The sequence below is a fragment of the Erpetoichthys calabaricus genome, chromosome 6 (assembly GCF_900747795.2).
Source record: "Erpetoichthys calabaricus chromosome 6, fErpCal1.3, whole genome shotgun sequence".
Lineage (NCBI taxonomy): Eukaryota > Metazoa > Chordata > Cladistia > Polypteriformes > Polypteridae > Erpetoichthys > Erpetoichthys calabaricus.
Genome location: NC_041399.2, coordinates 214755436 through 214772453, shown reverse-complemented (window position 1 = coordinate 214772453; position 17018 = coordinate 214755436). Strand labels below are relative to the sequence as shown.

The 17018-nt window shown below is 42.8% G+C and overlaps 1 protein-coding gene across 7 annotated transcripts in view; it reads right to left on the bottom strand.

The window, feature by feature from the left end:
* LOC114644571 (phosphatase and actin regulator 1-like) overlaps positions 1 to 17018 on the bottom strand; it is a 269029-nt gene that overhangs the window by 74664 nt on the left and 177347 nt on the right. For 3 of the 7 annotated variants that reach the window (XM_051928983.1, XM_051928986.1, XM_051928982.1), the window contains 2 exons: positions 11723 to 11863; positions 3708 to 3914 (listed from right to left, as the gene is read on the bottom strand). The exons of 1 other annotated variant lie outside the window; for it this stretch is intronic. In XM_051928983.1, coding sequence (XP_051784943.1) covers positions 3708 to 3914; positions 11723 to 11863 — 348 coding nt within the window. The remainder of the gene's footprint in view (positions 1 to 3707; positions 3915 to 11722; positions 11864 to 17018) is intronic. 3 more of the 7 variants (XM_051928987.1, XM_051928985.1, XM_051928984.1) reach the window with 2 other exon arrangements.

Below are 17018 nucleotides of genomic sequence, written 5' to 3'. Positions count from 1 at the left end.
CACACAGCCGAAGTGATCAGGAGACGAGACGTTAGTTAAGAAAGAAAAAAAAAAAAAGCGAAGTTGGTAGCCTGGAAATCAGAGAATCAGCCGTCAAGACATAATACAGAATCAAAGTCGACAAACATGGCCTAAAGTTCTATACCAGGACAGCTTTAACAAGAGTCTTTGCAATGACAGTTTTCTATTAGAGTTTATCCAAAATCTCGGACAGCCACAACACGTCAGCACTGACCTTTATTCCCATCGCATCCAAGACGTCACATGCCGTGCACATCCACATCGTTACCTTGGTAATGCTACGACAACAAGGTGTTCATGAAAACAAAGATGGCGTAAGAAACAGCGCAACAATATTTTAGCATCTTAAAGTCCACTTCGGGGACATAAAGTGGATTCTCTGTGACTCAAAACCCAAATCAGAACAGGAAATAAAAAGAAAAAACAAAACGGCAAGGTCAGTAAAAAACGAAAATGAAACAACTTTATCACAGATCTGGGCACCGCCATTTTGTTTCCGCTGCTACAATGTTGGTGTGCGTGGTCGACCGGAGGTGTGTGGTGCGAGACGTCACCACTGCGATGATCTGAGAGTCAGCATCACATGAACTTTCTGGTTATCCGAGACGGCGGATACTCTTTGCCGTGTTCATTGTTTGTTTTTGACTTACCAATCGTAACAACAGCAGTCTTTAAACGGTATTTTTTTATTAATTTATTATGCTTTATCCTGAATAATAATAATAATAATAATAATTCTTTGCATTTAAATAGCGCTTTTCTCACTACTTAAAGCGCTTAGCAATTGCAGGTTAAGGGCCTTGCTCAAGGACTCAACAGAGCAGAGTCCCTTTTGGCATTTTACGGGATTCAAACTGGCAACCTTCTGATTGCCAGTGTAGATCCCTAGCCTCAAAGCCACCACTCCGCCATTCTGGCTAATTATATGTCTATTCTGGGGTGTTTAAACTCAAGGGTTCTAATTCTGACTTCAAGATGGAGGAACTTCTAATTTAGTAGCATTTTGCTATTTTTCCTTAGGTCAGGTCAGGTCAGTTTGGGGAGCAGGCACTGGTACAGAAGGTTGGCACATCCACCACACAACGAAACAGCTCAGGATCCTGGTTGGCAACCCCCTCCACAGGGCAGACATGTGGTCCAGTCCCACCTTCCGGTAATGACCCTCTATCTGCTATAGCCATGTATTACGTGGGCGTCCCCTTGGCCTGGTCCAGCCACTCGGGTCCCCAACAATGAGGATCACCCTTGGGTAATCACGCCACATGGCCGTAGTGCCGTAACTGACACTCCCTCACAATGCAGGTCATGTGCCTCATTCAGGACTCCGTGAGCAACACAAAGTCAAACCAGCAGGACCCAAGGATTCTCTGAAGAGACACACATGAAGAAGTCCAGTCTTCGTCTCAGGTCAATGGAGAGCGTCCACATCTCACAAACAGGAAGCACCAGGACTCTAAAGGCTTGGACCTCCATTCTTCTGCAGGGATATCAGGAGCGCCACACACCCGTCTCCTGTGACCTCATGACTGTGTTGTCATGATGCGTGGCCTGCAAAGTCACAACTTTTGAGGGGCCAGTTGGCGAGAAATTAAAAGGTTGTCTAGATGGTCATTTTGCATCCGAGGTTGCGGATAGCACATCTATCTTCAATTGTGATGCTCAAGACCTTTACTTTTGATTTCCCATTTTGCGAAACTTTTGCTCTTGCCCCTGATTTCTACATTTTTCATTCTCAGTTTTGACCTTGGCTAGTTTTTTTTTGACTTTGTGTAGCGCCTGGTCCATTTCATAAAAAAAAAAAAAAGTTGCGTCTCTCTTTGACTTAGTGCTTTGACTTTTAGTGTGGTGTACTGTTTTTGCCGAAAGATTTCTGGTACTGGATTTTGGTTTGATTTCCAACAACATCTCATCTTCTGGGTCTTTTTCATTTAATTTTTCAACGCCCTGTAACTCTGTGCTCTCGGTGTTCAAACCAATTCTATGCACGGAGTCCTAAATGCCCACTTCCTTGTTATCAAAAGCTTTATGGAAATCCCGATCGATAATCTCATCCGCTCCCCTTTGATTGTCTTCTTTTGTTGCTTCCTCTAAGAATTCCGCCATATTAGTTAAACGCGTCAGAAACCCATGCTGCGTGCTCACTAACACACCCGTTCATGCCATGTGATGCTCGATCACGTCCTTAGTAAGTTCTTTGTGATGCATGTTAGGCTTACCAGCCCAGAGTTACTTGGATCGGCCCCATCAGATACAGCAGCTTAGTATTACCCAGCTTCTGGTCTCTGGAAATTTCCATAGCGTTAAAATATTGTCAAGGTACACTCTATTGCCAAAAGTATTGGTGACCCCCCTCCAAATCATTGAATTCAGGTGTTCCAAGCACTTCCATGGCCACAGGTGTGTAACATCAGCCCCTCGGCATGCAGACGGCTTCTACAAACATTTGTGGCAGAATGGGTCGCTCTCAGGAGCTCGGTGGATTCAAGCCTGGTACCATAGTAGGATGCCACCTGTGCCATTCGTGACATTTCCTCAGTACTAAATATTCCCATGGTCAGCTGTCAGTGGTGTTATAACTACAGCAACTCAGCCATCAAGTGGAAGGCCACAGAGCAGGGACAGTGTATGCTGAGGTGGGCAGAAGTCGCCACCTTTCTGCAGAGTCAAAGCTACAGACCATCAAAAGCTCAAGAACAGTGCAGCGTAGAGAGAGAGCTTCATGGAATGAATGGGTCTCCATGGCCGAGCAGCTGCAGCCAAGCCTGACATCACCAAGTGCAATGCAAAGAGTCGGATACAGTGGTGTAAAGCCCACCGCCCGCCACGGGAGTCGAGAGCAGTGCAGACGTGTCCTCTGGAGTGACGAGTCTGGCAAAGAGAACGGGACTCGCCTGACTGCACTGTGCCCAAGTGTAAAATTTGGTGGAGGGGGGCATTATGATGTGGGGGTTGGGCTTGGCCCCTTAGTTCCAGTGAAAGGAACTGTTGATGCTTCAGCATACAAAGCCATTTTGGACAATTTTGTGGCAAGGGTTTTGGGGATGGCAACAGGACTGCACATCAGGCACAAAGCAAGGTCTATAAATCAATGGAGGAGCGAGTTTGGTGTGGCTGCTCTAATCTCAACCCGACAGAACACCTTTGAAATGAATTTGAGAGCAGAGACTGCGAGCGAGCCAGATCTTCTTGTCCAACATCAGTGCCTGACCTCACAAATGCTCTCCTGGTCACAAATTCCCATCGACACCTTCACCTTACGGAAAGCCATCCCAGAAGAGATGAAGCTGTTAGAGCTGCAAAAGGGTGGGCCGACTCCACATTAAGAAGGGGATGCCATTAAAGTTCATGTGTGTGTGAAGGCAGGCGTCCCAATACCTTTGGCAATAAAGTGTATACAGTATGTGTCCAAGGTTTAAATGTGCACTCACTAATTAGTTTAGGATAATTAACACTCTATAAACAGAGCTGGACTGCTTATTAGTAGCCACTAGCATTCACTATAGAAGCACACACTCATTCAAACCTTTAGAGCACCTTTCGGACAATTCTCAACAATGACATGACAGGAGGAAAGAAATCTAGAAAATGCTGGAAAAAATCCTACCCTCTTCTCGGATGGCACGTACACCATCCCATCCCGTAAGGCAAAAAAAGAAAACGGGGAGCAGCTTAGAGGCCGCGCTTACCAGCGATATGGTTTGGGATCCTGGAGAGAGGTTTTGGAGGAAGAGCAGGGGGCTGTTTGAGGAACAGCGACTGTTTCACTGGAGTCTCTTGGTGGTCACCGGTATAAGACAGAGCCTTTTTAGATGGCGGCAAAATCAAGGTGGGCTTGGAAGATGGGTCCTGGGGCGACAGTCCACTCTCCACAGACGTCTTAAATTCCTCTGAAACTGAAGGACAGCAGGAAGATTGGTTTAAACTTACAAAAATATAAGAAAAGGGCTTTACACTCTTCCAGATTCTAAACCAGACAGAACTGCCCGATCAACATCTATGGAGCTTAAATGTACTTCTCCCCGAGACACGAATAACAGTGTTATACAGCAGATACAAAGGTCTGGACTTCCAATAGCCTACACTTTAGGGGAGAGGCAGGAGAAACTCACAAGCATAACTGAAAGGAGGTTTACGGCTATTGTGACGACTACGCTACTGTATCCAGCAGGGGGCGTTTTCTCCCTGGGAATGAGTTCTTTTGTAATTGCGGCATGTTACATAACCCAAAACTATATACTGTATTTATCGCTCCATAAGACGCACCTATGGTTTAGAGGAGGAAAACAAGAAGAAAAATATTCTGAACCAAATGGTGTACTAATATATTTAATAAAATACAGCAGAATATTATTTCAACCATGCAAAGTCAACAGCAGAATTAAGAACCATCATCACTGTCATTAACAAATGAGGCAAGACTTTAAGGTTCAAGCACTCTTCTAGCTTTCTGGAAACCCCAAGAAGTCCTCATCGCTAGTGTCAGAATTTATGGAGCTCAGTTGCTCACAATCACTGATATCACTTTCTTCGTGATCTTCATATATGATACTATCTTCAGTTCCATCTAAGGCATTGCTAATGGCAGCTCTCCACGTTAGTGTTTAGATCAGGACATGTGCCCAAAACATTAACATTTATATGTCAGATCAAATGTTATTTACCTTGATTTATTTACTTACTTCCTACAGCGTAAGGTCACAAGTAGACTGCAGAGCTTCACGTATACATATACAAAGTATAGTGACGGAAAAAGTGCAACGTGCATTCTTTGTCCGATGTAGAACCCTCGTCATCATCTGAGTCAGGTCAGGTAATACACATCACGGTCTGTGACGCAGTATATGCTCAATAAGATGCACAGACATTTCCACCCTTCTTTTGGGGAAAAAAAGTGTGTCTTATGGAGCAAAAAATACAGTAGATATGATAAAAAAAAAAAAAGGCGATACCCCTCCCTTAGTGATACTGCGGTAAAAAAAAAAAAAAAAAATCACATAGGAGAAATAAGTCCGTGCCCCAACCCCCCCCGGTAAATAAAATGTGTGTACTGGACTGGAACTTGAGTCTGCCTGCCTGTCTGTGTCGGGTTAGGGCAGCTGAACGTGCCCCCGGTGGTCCTATTCATTTGGTGTGGTGAAAGGCACTATATGATAGATAGAGAGATGTAGAGATGTCAAAGACACCAAATGATAGAGAGATAGGAAAGGGAAAATACAACAGACTGAGATTACTGTATGTGCTTTGTAATCAACTATATATCATAGAACACCTTCTCTAGCTGTCATTTAATCACAGTGCCTTTCAAATCCATCATATACTGACTTTCACTTCACTCTAAGAGACAATATTATAGATAGGAAGTGCACTAAACAACAAAAAGAACAAAACAAAAAGACACAAAAAGACAAAACATTGTAGATATTAAAGGCACTATATTACATATAGATAGATAGACATCAAAGGCATTATATGATATATAGTAGATGAAAGGCACTATATTATAGATGAATACATAGATAGGTGTCAAAGGCACTATATAATAGTTAGATGGTAAAGGCACTACATGATAGATATTAAAGGCACTATATTACATATAGATAGATAGACATCAAAGGCATTATATGATATATAGTAGATAAAAGGCACTAAATTATAGATGAATATATAGATAGGTGTCAAAGGCACTATATAATAGTTAGATGGTAAAGGCACTACATGATAGATATTAATGGCATTATAACAGATAGATATGAAAGGCAATATAAAATAAATAGATTTAAAAATGGCACTGTATAATAATATACAAGTTATAGAAAACAGACAGACATCAAAGGCACTAAATAATTCATAGATATGAAAAGTGCTATATAAGAGACTTATAAAAGTCAAAGATACTATATGACAGGCAGATACATAATAGATAGATAGATAGATAGATAGATAGATAGATAGATAGATAGATAGATAGATAGATAGATAGATAGATAGATAGATAGATAGATAGATAGATGTGAAAGGCACTATATAATAATGATAGATAGATAGATAGATAGATAGATAGATAGATAGATAGATAGATAGATAGATAGATAGATAGATAGATAGATAGATAGATAGATAGATAGATGTGAAAGGCACTATATAATAATGATAGATAGATAGATAGATAGATAGATAGATAGATAGATAGATAGATAGATAGATAGATAGATAGATAGATAGATAGATAGATAGATGTGAAAGGCACTATATAATAATGATAGATAGATAGATAGATAGATAGATAGATAGATAGATAGATAGATAGATAGATAGATAGATAGATAGATAGATAGATGTGAAAGGCACTATATAATAATGATAGATAGATAGATAGATAGATAGATAGATAGATAGATAGATAGATAGATAGATGATAGATAGATAGATAGATAGATAGATAGATAGATAGATAGATAGATAGATAGATAGATAGATAGATAGATAGATGTGAAAGGCACTATATAATAATGATAGATAGATAGATAGATAGATAGATAGATAGATAGATAGATAGATAGATAGATAGATAGATAGATAGATAGATAGATAGATAGATAGATAAGAACTAACTTAATTTGGCACATTTTGAAAAGGCTTTGAATTTCAATTTATCATGCATGTACTGGAAGACTACAAGTCAGATTATATACACATCCACCTGAAAACTGAAACAATCAAGGAAGTGCTGGAGAATTGAGCAATCACCATCCCAGAGGTCCTATGACTCCCAGTCTCTGCTCAGTTGATGTTACATTAGAAGGAAAGGCTAGTCGTCCCATCATCAAATTTAATCTTCATTATCTTTTGATAATCAATAAAATCTATCTATCTATCTATCTATCTATCTATCTATCTATCTATCTATCTATCTATCTATCTATCTCTTAATTATATAGTGCCTTTCCTATCTATCTATTTTTCTCTCTCTATTTACTGGAGATGTGAAAGTGAATATCAGAGCCCCCAGTTATTCCTCTTTACCAATTCATGTGTTTTTTCTGCTAACAAGTTCAGACACCCATCCCTGAGCCCACTTCATCATTCCTGCCTTGTGCCTGATGCTGCCAGGACAGGCTCCAGCCCCAGTGACCCTGAACCTCATAACAGGTCTCATTTATAAGTCAGCCAATTTCATTGCACATGCTGCTAACTTTTCAGGTTACAATAAAAATCCAAATTACACAAATGACCTTTTCAATTTGGTGATTATAATAAACATTTATAACTGTGTGCCGTGTATTACTACCTACTCAGACTTCATTTATGCTGATCACCATTTCTACTTTTAAATTCTTGATTTAGTCAACCTTCTTTTTAGCTGCTGTGGATTTCTAATTATTGACCCCCATTAACATTCATTGCCATCTCAAGACCCCAGGCCTCACTCCGCTTATTTTCACCCAGCTTTTGATAAGAAGACATGGAATTTGTGTTTCCCTTTCCAAATGGCTGCTGGCAATCTTTGTTTAAATTATTCATTCAAGCGGCTCAAAGTTTCTGTGCCCTTTTGGATATTTCTCAATTTTACTGCTTCGACGTTACCGCATTTAATTACCTGCTTGGTATAAAAAGAGACTGAAGGACCCATTGAAACGAATGTTTGAAAATTGGGGATGGAACTAATTATATAACTAAATAAATATGTAGGGCAATGTGTAATAGATAGGTATGAAACGTACTGCATAATGTCCATCCATTCATCCATACATTTTCTTAAGCCAAAGGGCAACTGTAGCCTGTCCCACTGGGCACAAAGTAGGGATAATCCCAAGACAGGATAGCAGTCCATCACATGGTTATTATACAGATATCTATATGTATGAGAAACATATCATGTATACAAATATAAGACATTGTACTATTTATTAAAGGCAGCATATGATAAACAGATGGGAAAGGCACTATATACTGTAACCAGACAGAGAGATAGAAGAGCACCTTATAACATAAACACAATAAGACAGCATATGCATAAATAGATATACAGATAGATAGTGAAAGGCACTATATAGTGATTCATGTAGTCTACTGATCCTTAAAGAATGAAGATAAAAGGTGCTATATAACAGATCTATCCATAAGAGAAAGACACAAGATGGCATAGATAGATAGATAGATAGATAGATAGATAGATAGATAGATAGATAGATAGATAGATAGATAGATAGATAGATAGATAGATAGATAGATAGATAGATAGATATGAAAGGCACTATTTAATCGCTAGACAGTGAGATATTAAAGATGCTCTATTTAAAAGTATGCTGTTACATATGAAAGGTGCTCAATGAATTATACAAGAGTAGTTCAGCATAAGGCCTTTGTGAATCGCATAGAGAATAGTGAAAGGCACAGATGGATGCTGTGTTAAATTAATGAATTGATATACAAAGGCGCTATATAACAGCTCCTTAACCAGATGTATGCCATGGGCTCCAGTTAGCCGTCTGTTGGCACACGGGACGTGACGCTGCGAGGAGTTTGTGTGGAGGTTTTTCCACTCGGAGGCCCAAAGGCGCACAGCCTCCTAATTGCTCTCGTCTTTAAATTGTCCTTAAGAGCTTTACATAACATCACTTCACTGATGCTGAATGGCCCATTTACTGGCAGAAACTCATTTTATAAAATTGAACATGACAACGGCATCAGAATTTCAAGAAAGAAAGAAAGAAAAAAAAAGTCCTCTGTACAGATCAGGATGAGATGTGCCACCTGGCAGCACAAGGACCTCGTTGTGTCCTCCTCGTCTCATTGTCCTCGTCACCCACAGCCCCACTCTAGCCACTCTCCAGATGATGTCCACCTGTTTCTGTCTGGTCTCGTAGCTCCTAATCAGCGTTCAGCGAGGTCTGCCCACTCTTACACATGATGGGACAGCTGGGTCATCGATTGGTATGGAAGGCACGAGTCTTCACAGTCTGAGCAGCTGAGAATTTGTCCAGCGCTCCCAGTCCCAGTCCCAGTGGAGTACTGGGCATTGCTGAACTACCAGAGCCACACCTGTGATTAATGAGGATCAATGGAGTGCCATCCAAACACAGAAAGGAGCAAAACAGATTTGCTTTGTCTGGACTGACAATGAAGTGGAATTGTAATTGAGAGTAATGCACGAGCAAAGTGAACGAGGGAGTGAAATGAGCAGGATCCAATCAGGGAAGAGTCACGTAACAATCACGAACCAATCGCAGCTCAGTTGGGGTCTGCGTTTTTAAAGCTCTTGCCCCTCCATACTGCCGCACTGAGCCGCCGTTTTCAGAAGTGTACGGCTCTTCAGAAGGGGTGGTGTGGACGAAAGGCGAGAACGGAGACCGAGGTCTGCATTTTTAAAATGAAAACAGGACTGAAGTGTTTAAAATTTACAAAGGGAGTTCATAAGGTGGGCCCCCAGTTATTAGAGAAAGACAGGGTCTTGTTAAGAGCAAATTTTGCCCAATTTATTTCTTCACACAGAGACCCACAGATTCGCCACGGTGGTGATAAGTGATAAGTGGTCCGTGGCGTAGTGTGGGTTTTAAACCAATAATCTCATCCCGAGAGCGTGCAGGCTCAGAATGGGTGCAGATGGCACCGCCGCTCCGGGGTTGACTGCGGTGTTTGGTTGATCGCCCACTTGGATAAGTCGGGTGCCACACTGGGAGAGGGTCACATCTGCACCGATCAGAGAGCCTGCACAGAAGGGAAAAAAGGAGGGCGATCAGAAGGAAAAGGCAAAGGAGGGAATGGAGGTTAAAGAAGAAAGAAGGAGCGAGAGGCAGAAGGAGAGCGCGTGTTGAAGAGGGATGGAGGCTGGTGGTCCTGGTTGAGCCTCATCGCTCCTATTGACCTATGCTGGTGAGTAGGAGCAGACCATTATGTGGTGTCTCCCGTGGACACCCGAGGGGGCTGGAGGCGGGAGACGGGTGTGTGGCTTGGCGTGGCACTCCATGCAATGGGAGCCCAGGCCAGGAATTAAAGGTTAACTACTCCTGTTGGCGGGCGTCTCATACTACTGCAAGGTGTGGACAGGATAACTGGAGGAGACCCCAAGCATTACAGGGAAGCACTGGGATTTGTGCTTTTAGAGGAAAAGGACTGTCACTGGAATTTTAACCTTATTTTACGGTGTGGCGTACGGCCAGGGCACCTATATAGTGGAAGGACCAGGGGAGAGAGCATAGTCAGGGCAAACACTAGAGGGCAGCCCCACTGGGTTGCAATGGTGCCTGAGCTTGAAGTTGGGCGCCGCCAGAGGGCGTTGCAGGAATGGCCGAGCCTTTTGGTGCAGCACTTCCTCAGAAGAAGACCACCGGACATCTGGAGGTGTCCTATAAAAGGACCCAGTGGCCACCATTCCAGGAGCCAGAGTCCGGTTGAGATGGACACAGCTTGCTGGAGGAGGAGTGGAGGCGAGGAAAGCAAAAGAAAGTGGAAGAGAAAGAAAGAAAGAAAGAAAGAAAGAAAGAAAGAAAGAAAGAAAGAAAGAAAGAAAGAAAGAAAGAAAGAAAGAAAGAAAGAAAGAAAGAAAGAAAGAAAGAAAGAAAGAAAGGAAGGAGTTTTGTGCAGAGTGTTGGTACTTTGGAACTGTGCTGTGTAGGTGGGAAACGCAGGGGAGGCGTTTCCCACGGGGGCAATAAATAAAATAAAAGCATGTGTGCTGGACTGGTGCCCTGCAGGTCTGTCTGTGTCGGGTTTGGGTGGCAGGAGCGCCCTCTGCAGGCCACAACGGATGATTTATTTGGACTGTTTAAACCTCCACAGATTTCACGGATTATTTATTTCTGACTTAGAAGAAGAAGAACTTTGCTACGCTACACTTTAATTTAGACAAGGCTTGGATGTGTTGGACTTTAATAAAAGTACTCCACACTTTTTGCAACCACCCCTTGCTCTATGTGTGTGTGTGTGTGTGTGTGTGTGTGTGTGTCCTCATTTGCGTGGCTCATTTCCAGTTCATAACTAATCGACGGCTCGGGTTCAAGAGGCTCCCGGATGTAACAGGGAGTGTGGAGTCAACCCAGACAGCCAGAGGTGGCCATTAGGACTTTACTAATCATCAGAACTCCATGATGTTTTTTTGGGGGGTGAATAGGTGTGATGAGCTCTGAAAGGCCAGGTCTCATCCCGATTGTCCTAACGTTCTCTCGGATGCGTTTTGTTTTTTCCAGCAGTGGCTCTTATTTTCCTGGTGGCAAATGCCATGACAGCCTCTGCAGCTGTCTTTCTTTCAAAAGTGTGGAAGTCGTCTCTTTTTTTTTTTTTGGGTGGTCCTCTGTATTGCGGTTGAACGGGTCACCCGGCCGCAGCACGGAGAAGTGGATGTCTAAGGGGCCGGGTGGCTGGTGGTCCGCACCACTAGCCCAATTCTCAATTCAGGGTATTTTATTTTATTTTAATTTCTATTGGCGGCTACCTCTTCTCTCATTTGGTTCACATCTTGTAGCCCTGAATCTCCCTCACTAAAGGGCTCGATAACTGCACAGTGCCATTGTTGGGGTGGCCCAGTTACAGTAATGGTTCATACTGTGCTTGCTTGCTCTTCTTCTCCTTAATCCCAATTAAAATCCGAGCAGCTGGCGCAGTGACAAGAGCGAATGGCCAGCAAACCTCAACTTTGGAAGGCTTAGTAGCGCTCGACCCCCCAGTCACACCTTGGATGCTTGCTGCACCCGGGCAGACTTACCTGTCCCATCCATTAGCTCTGTGTTGGGAAGCACCTCATAGGCGGCGTCTCCTGTTTCACAGTCTAACATATCGGGACTGGACACTGGCGACTGCCCGTTCTCTAGCTTCCTGTCTTCTTTTGTTAGCGGGATGTCTCCATCTGATGTAACAGAAAAAGAAGAGAAGCCATGAGCCAGGTGAGCAAGTGACAATCCAAGGCTGCATCTCAGGGGTTCACAGGTACACTTTGAGATTTTGGGGTGGAGGCCCCTTTGCTTGCGACCTTTTCAATAAAGAGGCCATGGTGAATGTCAAGACGCTGATCCCCGGGGGCCACGTGCTCACCCGGAAAGGGGACGCAGTCGTGAGAGATGTCACCATAGTGACACCGTGGTGCTCCTCTTGGTGTCCCAAAGAGAACAAAGTGCTTTTTAACTCTAATCTCCACTTCATTAGCAGGAACCAATAACAGGGGTGTGAAAAAGTAAATGCCCCCTCTTTTTAACCTAACTTATTGGGGGGGGGGGGGCACTCGTCACCCACCCGTCTCACACTTACTGACTTATCTTCCCCTCTACTTCATCTCCTTCTTTAATAATCTGGTCATTCATGTTTCCTTCTCTCTCATTCTTTATTCAGAAAAGCACAGCTGAGTCACGTTAACATTTCTAAGAAATTTTAAAACGTTTGCCACAGCATTTGACTCCCTTCTGTCATTTTGCTCTGAATTCACCTTTACTGCCCCTGTAATTGCATCCTGATGGTGACAGGTGTTGGGTAGTCATCTCAACAGGACCAGCAGTTCACCCATTCATCAATTATTAAATGATGCATACGGAGAGCACAATACACCACAGCAAATCTCCGCCCCATTTTTACCAGCCATTTTGTTTTTCACGACACAATAAACACTGAAAGACCGCAGTTCCTTCATGGTGTGAACCTCCTACACAAAAATAGCAAAAAGGGGATAGATAGGGCCAACCATGCCCTCTATAGGGGTCTCTGGGCCTCACACCAGGCATCCTAGCCCCAAACTCAAATGGCAGGCTTCTAACCTGTACAGGCCCAAAAGTGAGGTCCAGGTTTTTAAGAGGGGTGCTAATCAATGCGTGTGATTAACGCACTACAAAGTTTGGCGATTACATTTTATAATGCAACAGCTAAATGCGTTCATTTAATTTGATTAATTTGGCTGCACTTCGCACTTTGTTAATGAAGCCAAGTCTATTAAAAGTAGTAGCATGTTATCGAGGTGAGCTTCACTTGATCGATTCCTACATTGTTCCTTGATAATGATCCTCACACGCCAGGAAGACAATCCTGAAGGGAAAATGCCAAAGCACAAACTGTCATCCAACTCTGTAGATGAGCCGCTTATTTCAAAAACAGTTTTTGATCAAGAAATGGAGGTTGACTTGACCCCATTGCAGTGGTGGAAACTACAGGAGGATGAACACCCAGTCCTGGCTAAGACAGCTAGAAAATATTTAGCATCCGGGCCACCTCTGACCCTTACGGTGCTGGGGGGTAACAAGTGTTACAAGTTACATCGCGTGGGTGAATGACATGGGCCAAAAATACAAAAAGTTGGGATGCCAGCCGGGTCGTCCTGTTTCACTTCTACAAATCCACAATTCCACAATAGCCGAAAGTCAGCCATCTTTGGTGCACGTCTCTGTCTATAAAGGGAGTTTGGTCCTGCGGTTAACTGCGTCCAATAACTGACCCGCCCTTTGTCGCTTTGGTTTTATAGTGGTCCAACCCGAAAGTGTGGGGGGATTTAAGATATAGTCAGTTACACTCACAGAGAGTCTTCTCTGAGCTGTGGAGGGGAAAAGGAGATGATGGGGTTAGCAACAGCGTCCCGTCTAGTCTTAGGGTGGTATGACATACCTCTGATGAGCCGTGAAGGGGCTCCCCTGGCGCACATGCGTGACAGAAGTCAGGTTACTCTTTAATGCAAACGAGTGACTTGATAAGATCATTATTGTAATGAAGGAAAAGTACTAGCGTTACTGGAAATAAAAATTTAAAATATATGTGTTACCACATTACTACAAAAGGTTATTCCCACCACTCCAAAAACAAAAAAAGAATAATAATTATTATTACTGCATTATCTCACGTATTGATTTTTTTTCTCCAAAGCTAGTGTCCACTAGGGTAGTGGCATCTCGCACGCGGGTGCTTCACTTGTCAGGTGACAACTGCTAAGGAAGTTTAAGATGCGTGTAATCAAAAACGGTACCCAAAGATAGGGGTATGCATTTAACTCTGCATATGCTGAGGGAGAATTTACTCTGCCCCCCCACCCCCCAGTTTAAGGTCACAGGGAGTTGGCGATCAACACAGCAGCAGGACGGACTGGTAGAAAAGAAAGGAGCAAATGTGGCAGACGCTACGGCGCCCCACTGCAGGGCTCAGTGGCACAGCCAACCCAAAAAGAGTGAGCCGCACAGGCGGCACTTTAGTTTTTAGCCATCTATTTGCTGCACTGTAACGGTTGCTACATATCATATGCACTGTGCCTGTTTCTGCCCCTTGTTTCTTTTGTAATATATGTGTCCTAGGTATTGAGTATTTAAGGATATCTCCTTGAGGGGAGAAGGGGGCCAAACCACACCTGTGGGTCCTTCCATAAACGTGCTGGTGTGTGTCGTAAAGGGACGGTTTATACTTCACACTCAGAACACGCATGCACACACATCATGGCTGCCACGTGTTCCCAGCATTCATTTGATGCATCCTCCTTCATAGATAGATATGAAAGGCGCTATATAAAATACAGATAAGAATAGATAGATAGATAGATAGATAGATAGATAGATAGATAGATAGATAGATAGATAGATAGATAGATAGATAGATAGATAGATAGATAGATAGATAGATATGTGAAAGGCACTATATGATAGATAGATAGATAGATAGATAGATAGATAGATAGATAGATAGATAGATAGATAGATAGATAGATAGATAGATAGATGAAAGACACTATAAAATACAGATAAGAATAGTACTATATGATAGATAGATAGATAGATATGAAAGGCGCTATATAAAATACAGATAAGAATAGTACTATCTGATAGATAGATAGAAACTGGACTGTTGTGTCATTAGAAACTTCAACCCCCCCCCCCCCCCCCCCCCCCCATTGATTAGCTAACAGGCCCTTTCTGAGTTGCCATGACCCTGTGACCCACATGTCCCTAACAACAGGAACTCCAAAATGGCAGTGAGTGAGCGTGAAAACCAGAATGGTGGACACGATTGAAAAAAATATTTAACAGTCTTAATGAAGGTGTATTACAACAAACTTGGTGACTCAAAAAAAAACACAAGACAAGTGACAAGGCTTCTTAAAGGGACATCTGGAGAGACCAAAGAATGGTGAGATATGGATGATCCAGCAACTCCTTGGTATCAATCCTGAGCGTGACTGAGGTTCGCAATTCTACGCAATTACGGTTAAGCCCAAATAACACACTGGATTGTATTCTTCTGCCATCTAGTGGATGAAATAACATCAAACCCCAAAACACGCTATGGCAAAAACTGGCCACCCCAAGGATCGGGTGCCCCGGCACAGACAGAGTAATATGGTTTACGCAGTTGAGTGCCAAGAGGATTGCTGTGAATTATACATCGGGGGAACCAAACAACCACTGGCGAAGCGGATGGCACAACACAGAAGAGCTACCTTGTCAGGCCAGAACTCCACAGTCTATTTACACCTACAGGACAGTGGTCATTCTTTCAATGATGAAGATGTGCACATCCTGGACAGGGAGGAATGCTGGTTTGAGTGAGGAGTCAAGGAGGCCATTTACGTAAAAACGGAACGACCATCTCTGAACCGAGGAGGGGGCCTAAGGGTACATCTTTCACGGTCTTACAATGCAGTGATTGCAGCCATTCCCCAACTGTCTGTGAATGGTACTCATGGCCATTGATCAATGGACAATTTGGATATCATTGATCACACGGCCCATTGTTAGTCAGTGGTGCTAGTTTCGGTCATTATGCAAAGGTACTGTTTACAAGGTTGGAGAAACCTGAAGTCAACTGAGACTGAGGAAGTCACTTGGATGAGTGATAGATAGATAGATAGATAGATAGATAGATAGATAGATAGATAGATAGATAGATAGATAGATAGATAGATAGATAGATAGATAGATAGATAGATAGATAGATAGATAGATAGATAGATAGATAGATAGATAGATAGAATGCAAGACTCTATATGATAGATAGATAGATAGATATGAAAGGCACTATATAATAGATAGATAGATAGATAGATAGATAGATAGATAGATAGATAGATAGATAGATAGATAGATAGATAGATAGATAGATAGATAGATAGATACTTTATTAATCCCAATGGGAAATTAGGGTTAGGGTTAGTTAGTGATGTAACGTATCTCCCTGGAAAAGAACTATGTCCAGATGAACTGAATCAGCTTTCTAGAATTTCCTTACCTGGATTATTGAGCATGCATCGAGACAACATTTCTATGTGTTTTGCCACTCTATGGTAACTCATCTATATTCATGAGCTGGGTGGAGCTTTCAACTCAGAACACAATGACAAACAAGAAAACCATTTAAAGTCATTCTAGAATGAACTGAAACAGAGCCATTCCTTGAATTGAGTGACAGCGATGGTGATGTGAATCGGTCATCAGACGTTGACCCGGGAAGTGAAATGGATGCAGGATACCCAGCTGTACGTTTGTGATATGCCTGGTGAATTCGGAAGGGTGAAGCTTCATCATGGAGGGACAGTAGCTGTGTGACAAAAAGGGCAAAATAATGGCAATGAAGTGCAGGGGCAGGCGAGACATTACCCCCTAAAGGACAGTTCATAATGTAGCAACTGTCGATGTCCATGTCAGGGGAAATGTGGAAGTCACTAAGCCTTGTGCTGTGGTAGCCTACAATAACATGAAGGTCACGTCAATTGCCCAGATCAAGCACTGACATTTTATCCTCTTGTGTTTATGCAACAAAGAAAACACAAAGAAAAGTGCAAACGCTTGACTATCCCCCCCCCACCCCACCAAGCAGTGCCGTATCTCCAGTGCCAATGAGACCCACCACCATTGTGTCATCACTAACAATTGTGTTAGAGTTGCATGCAGCCATAGAGCTGCAAGTCAGCAGACTGAACAGAAGAGGGCTGAGTATGCGGCCCTGGGGGGCAACAGTCCTCAGTCTGATGGTGCTGGATATGCCGTGTCTGATTAGGACTGTCTAGGGGTCTCTTGAGCATTAAGTCCAGGATTCGTTTCCATAGG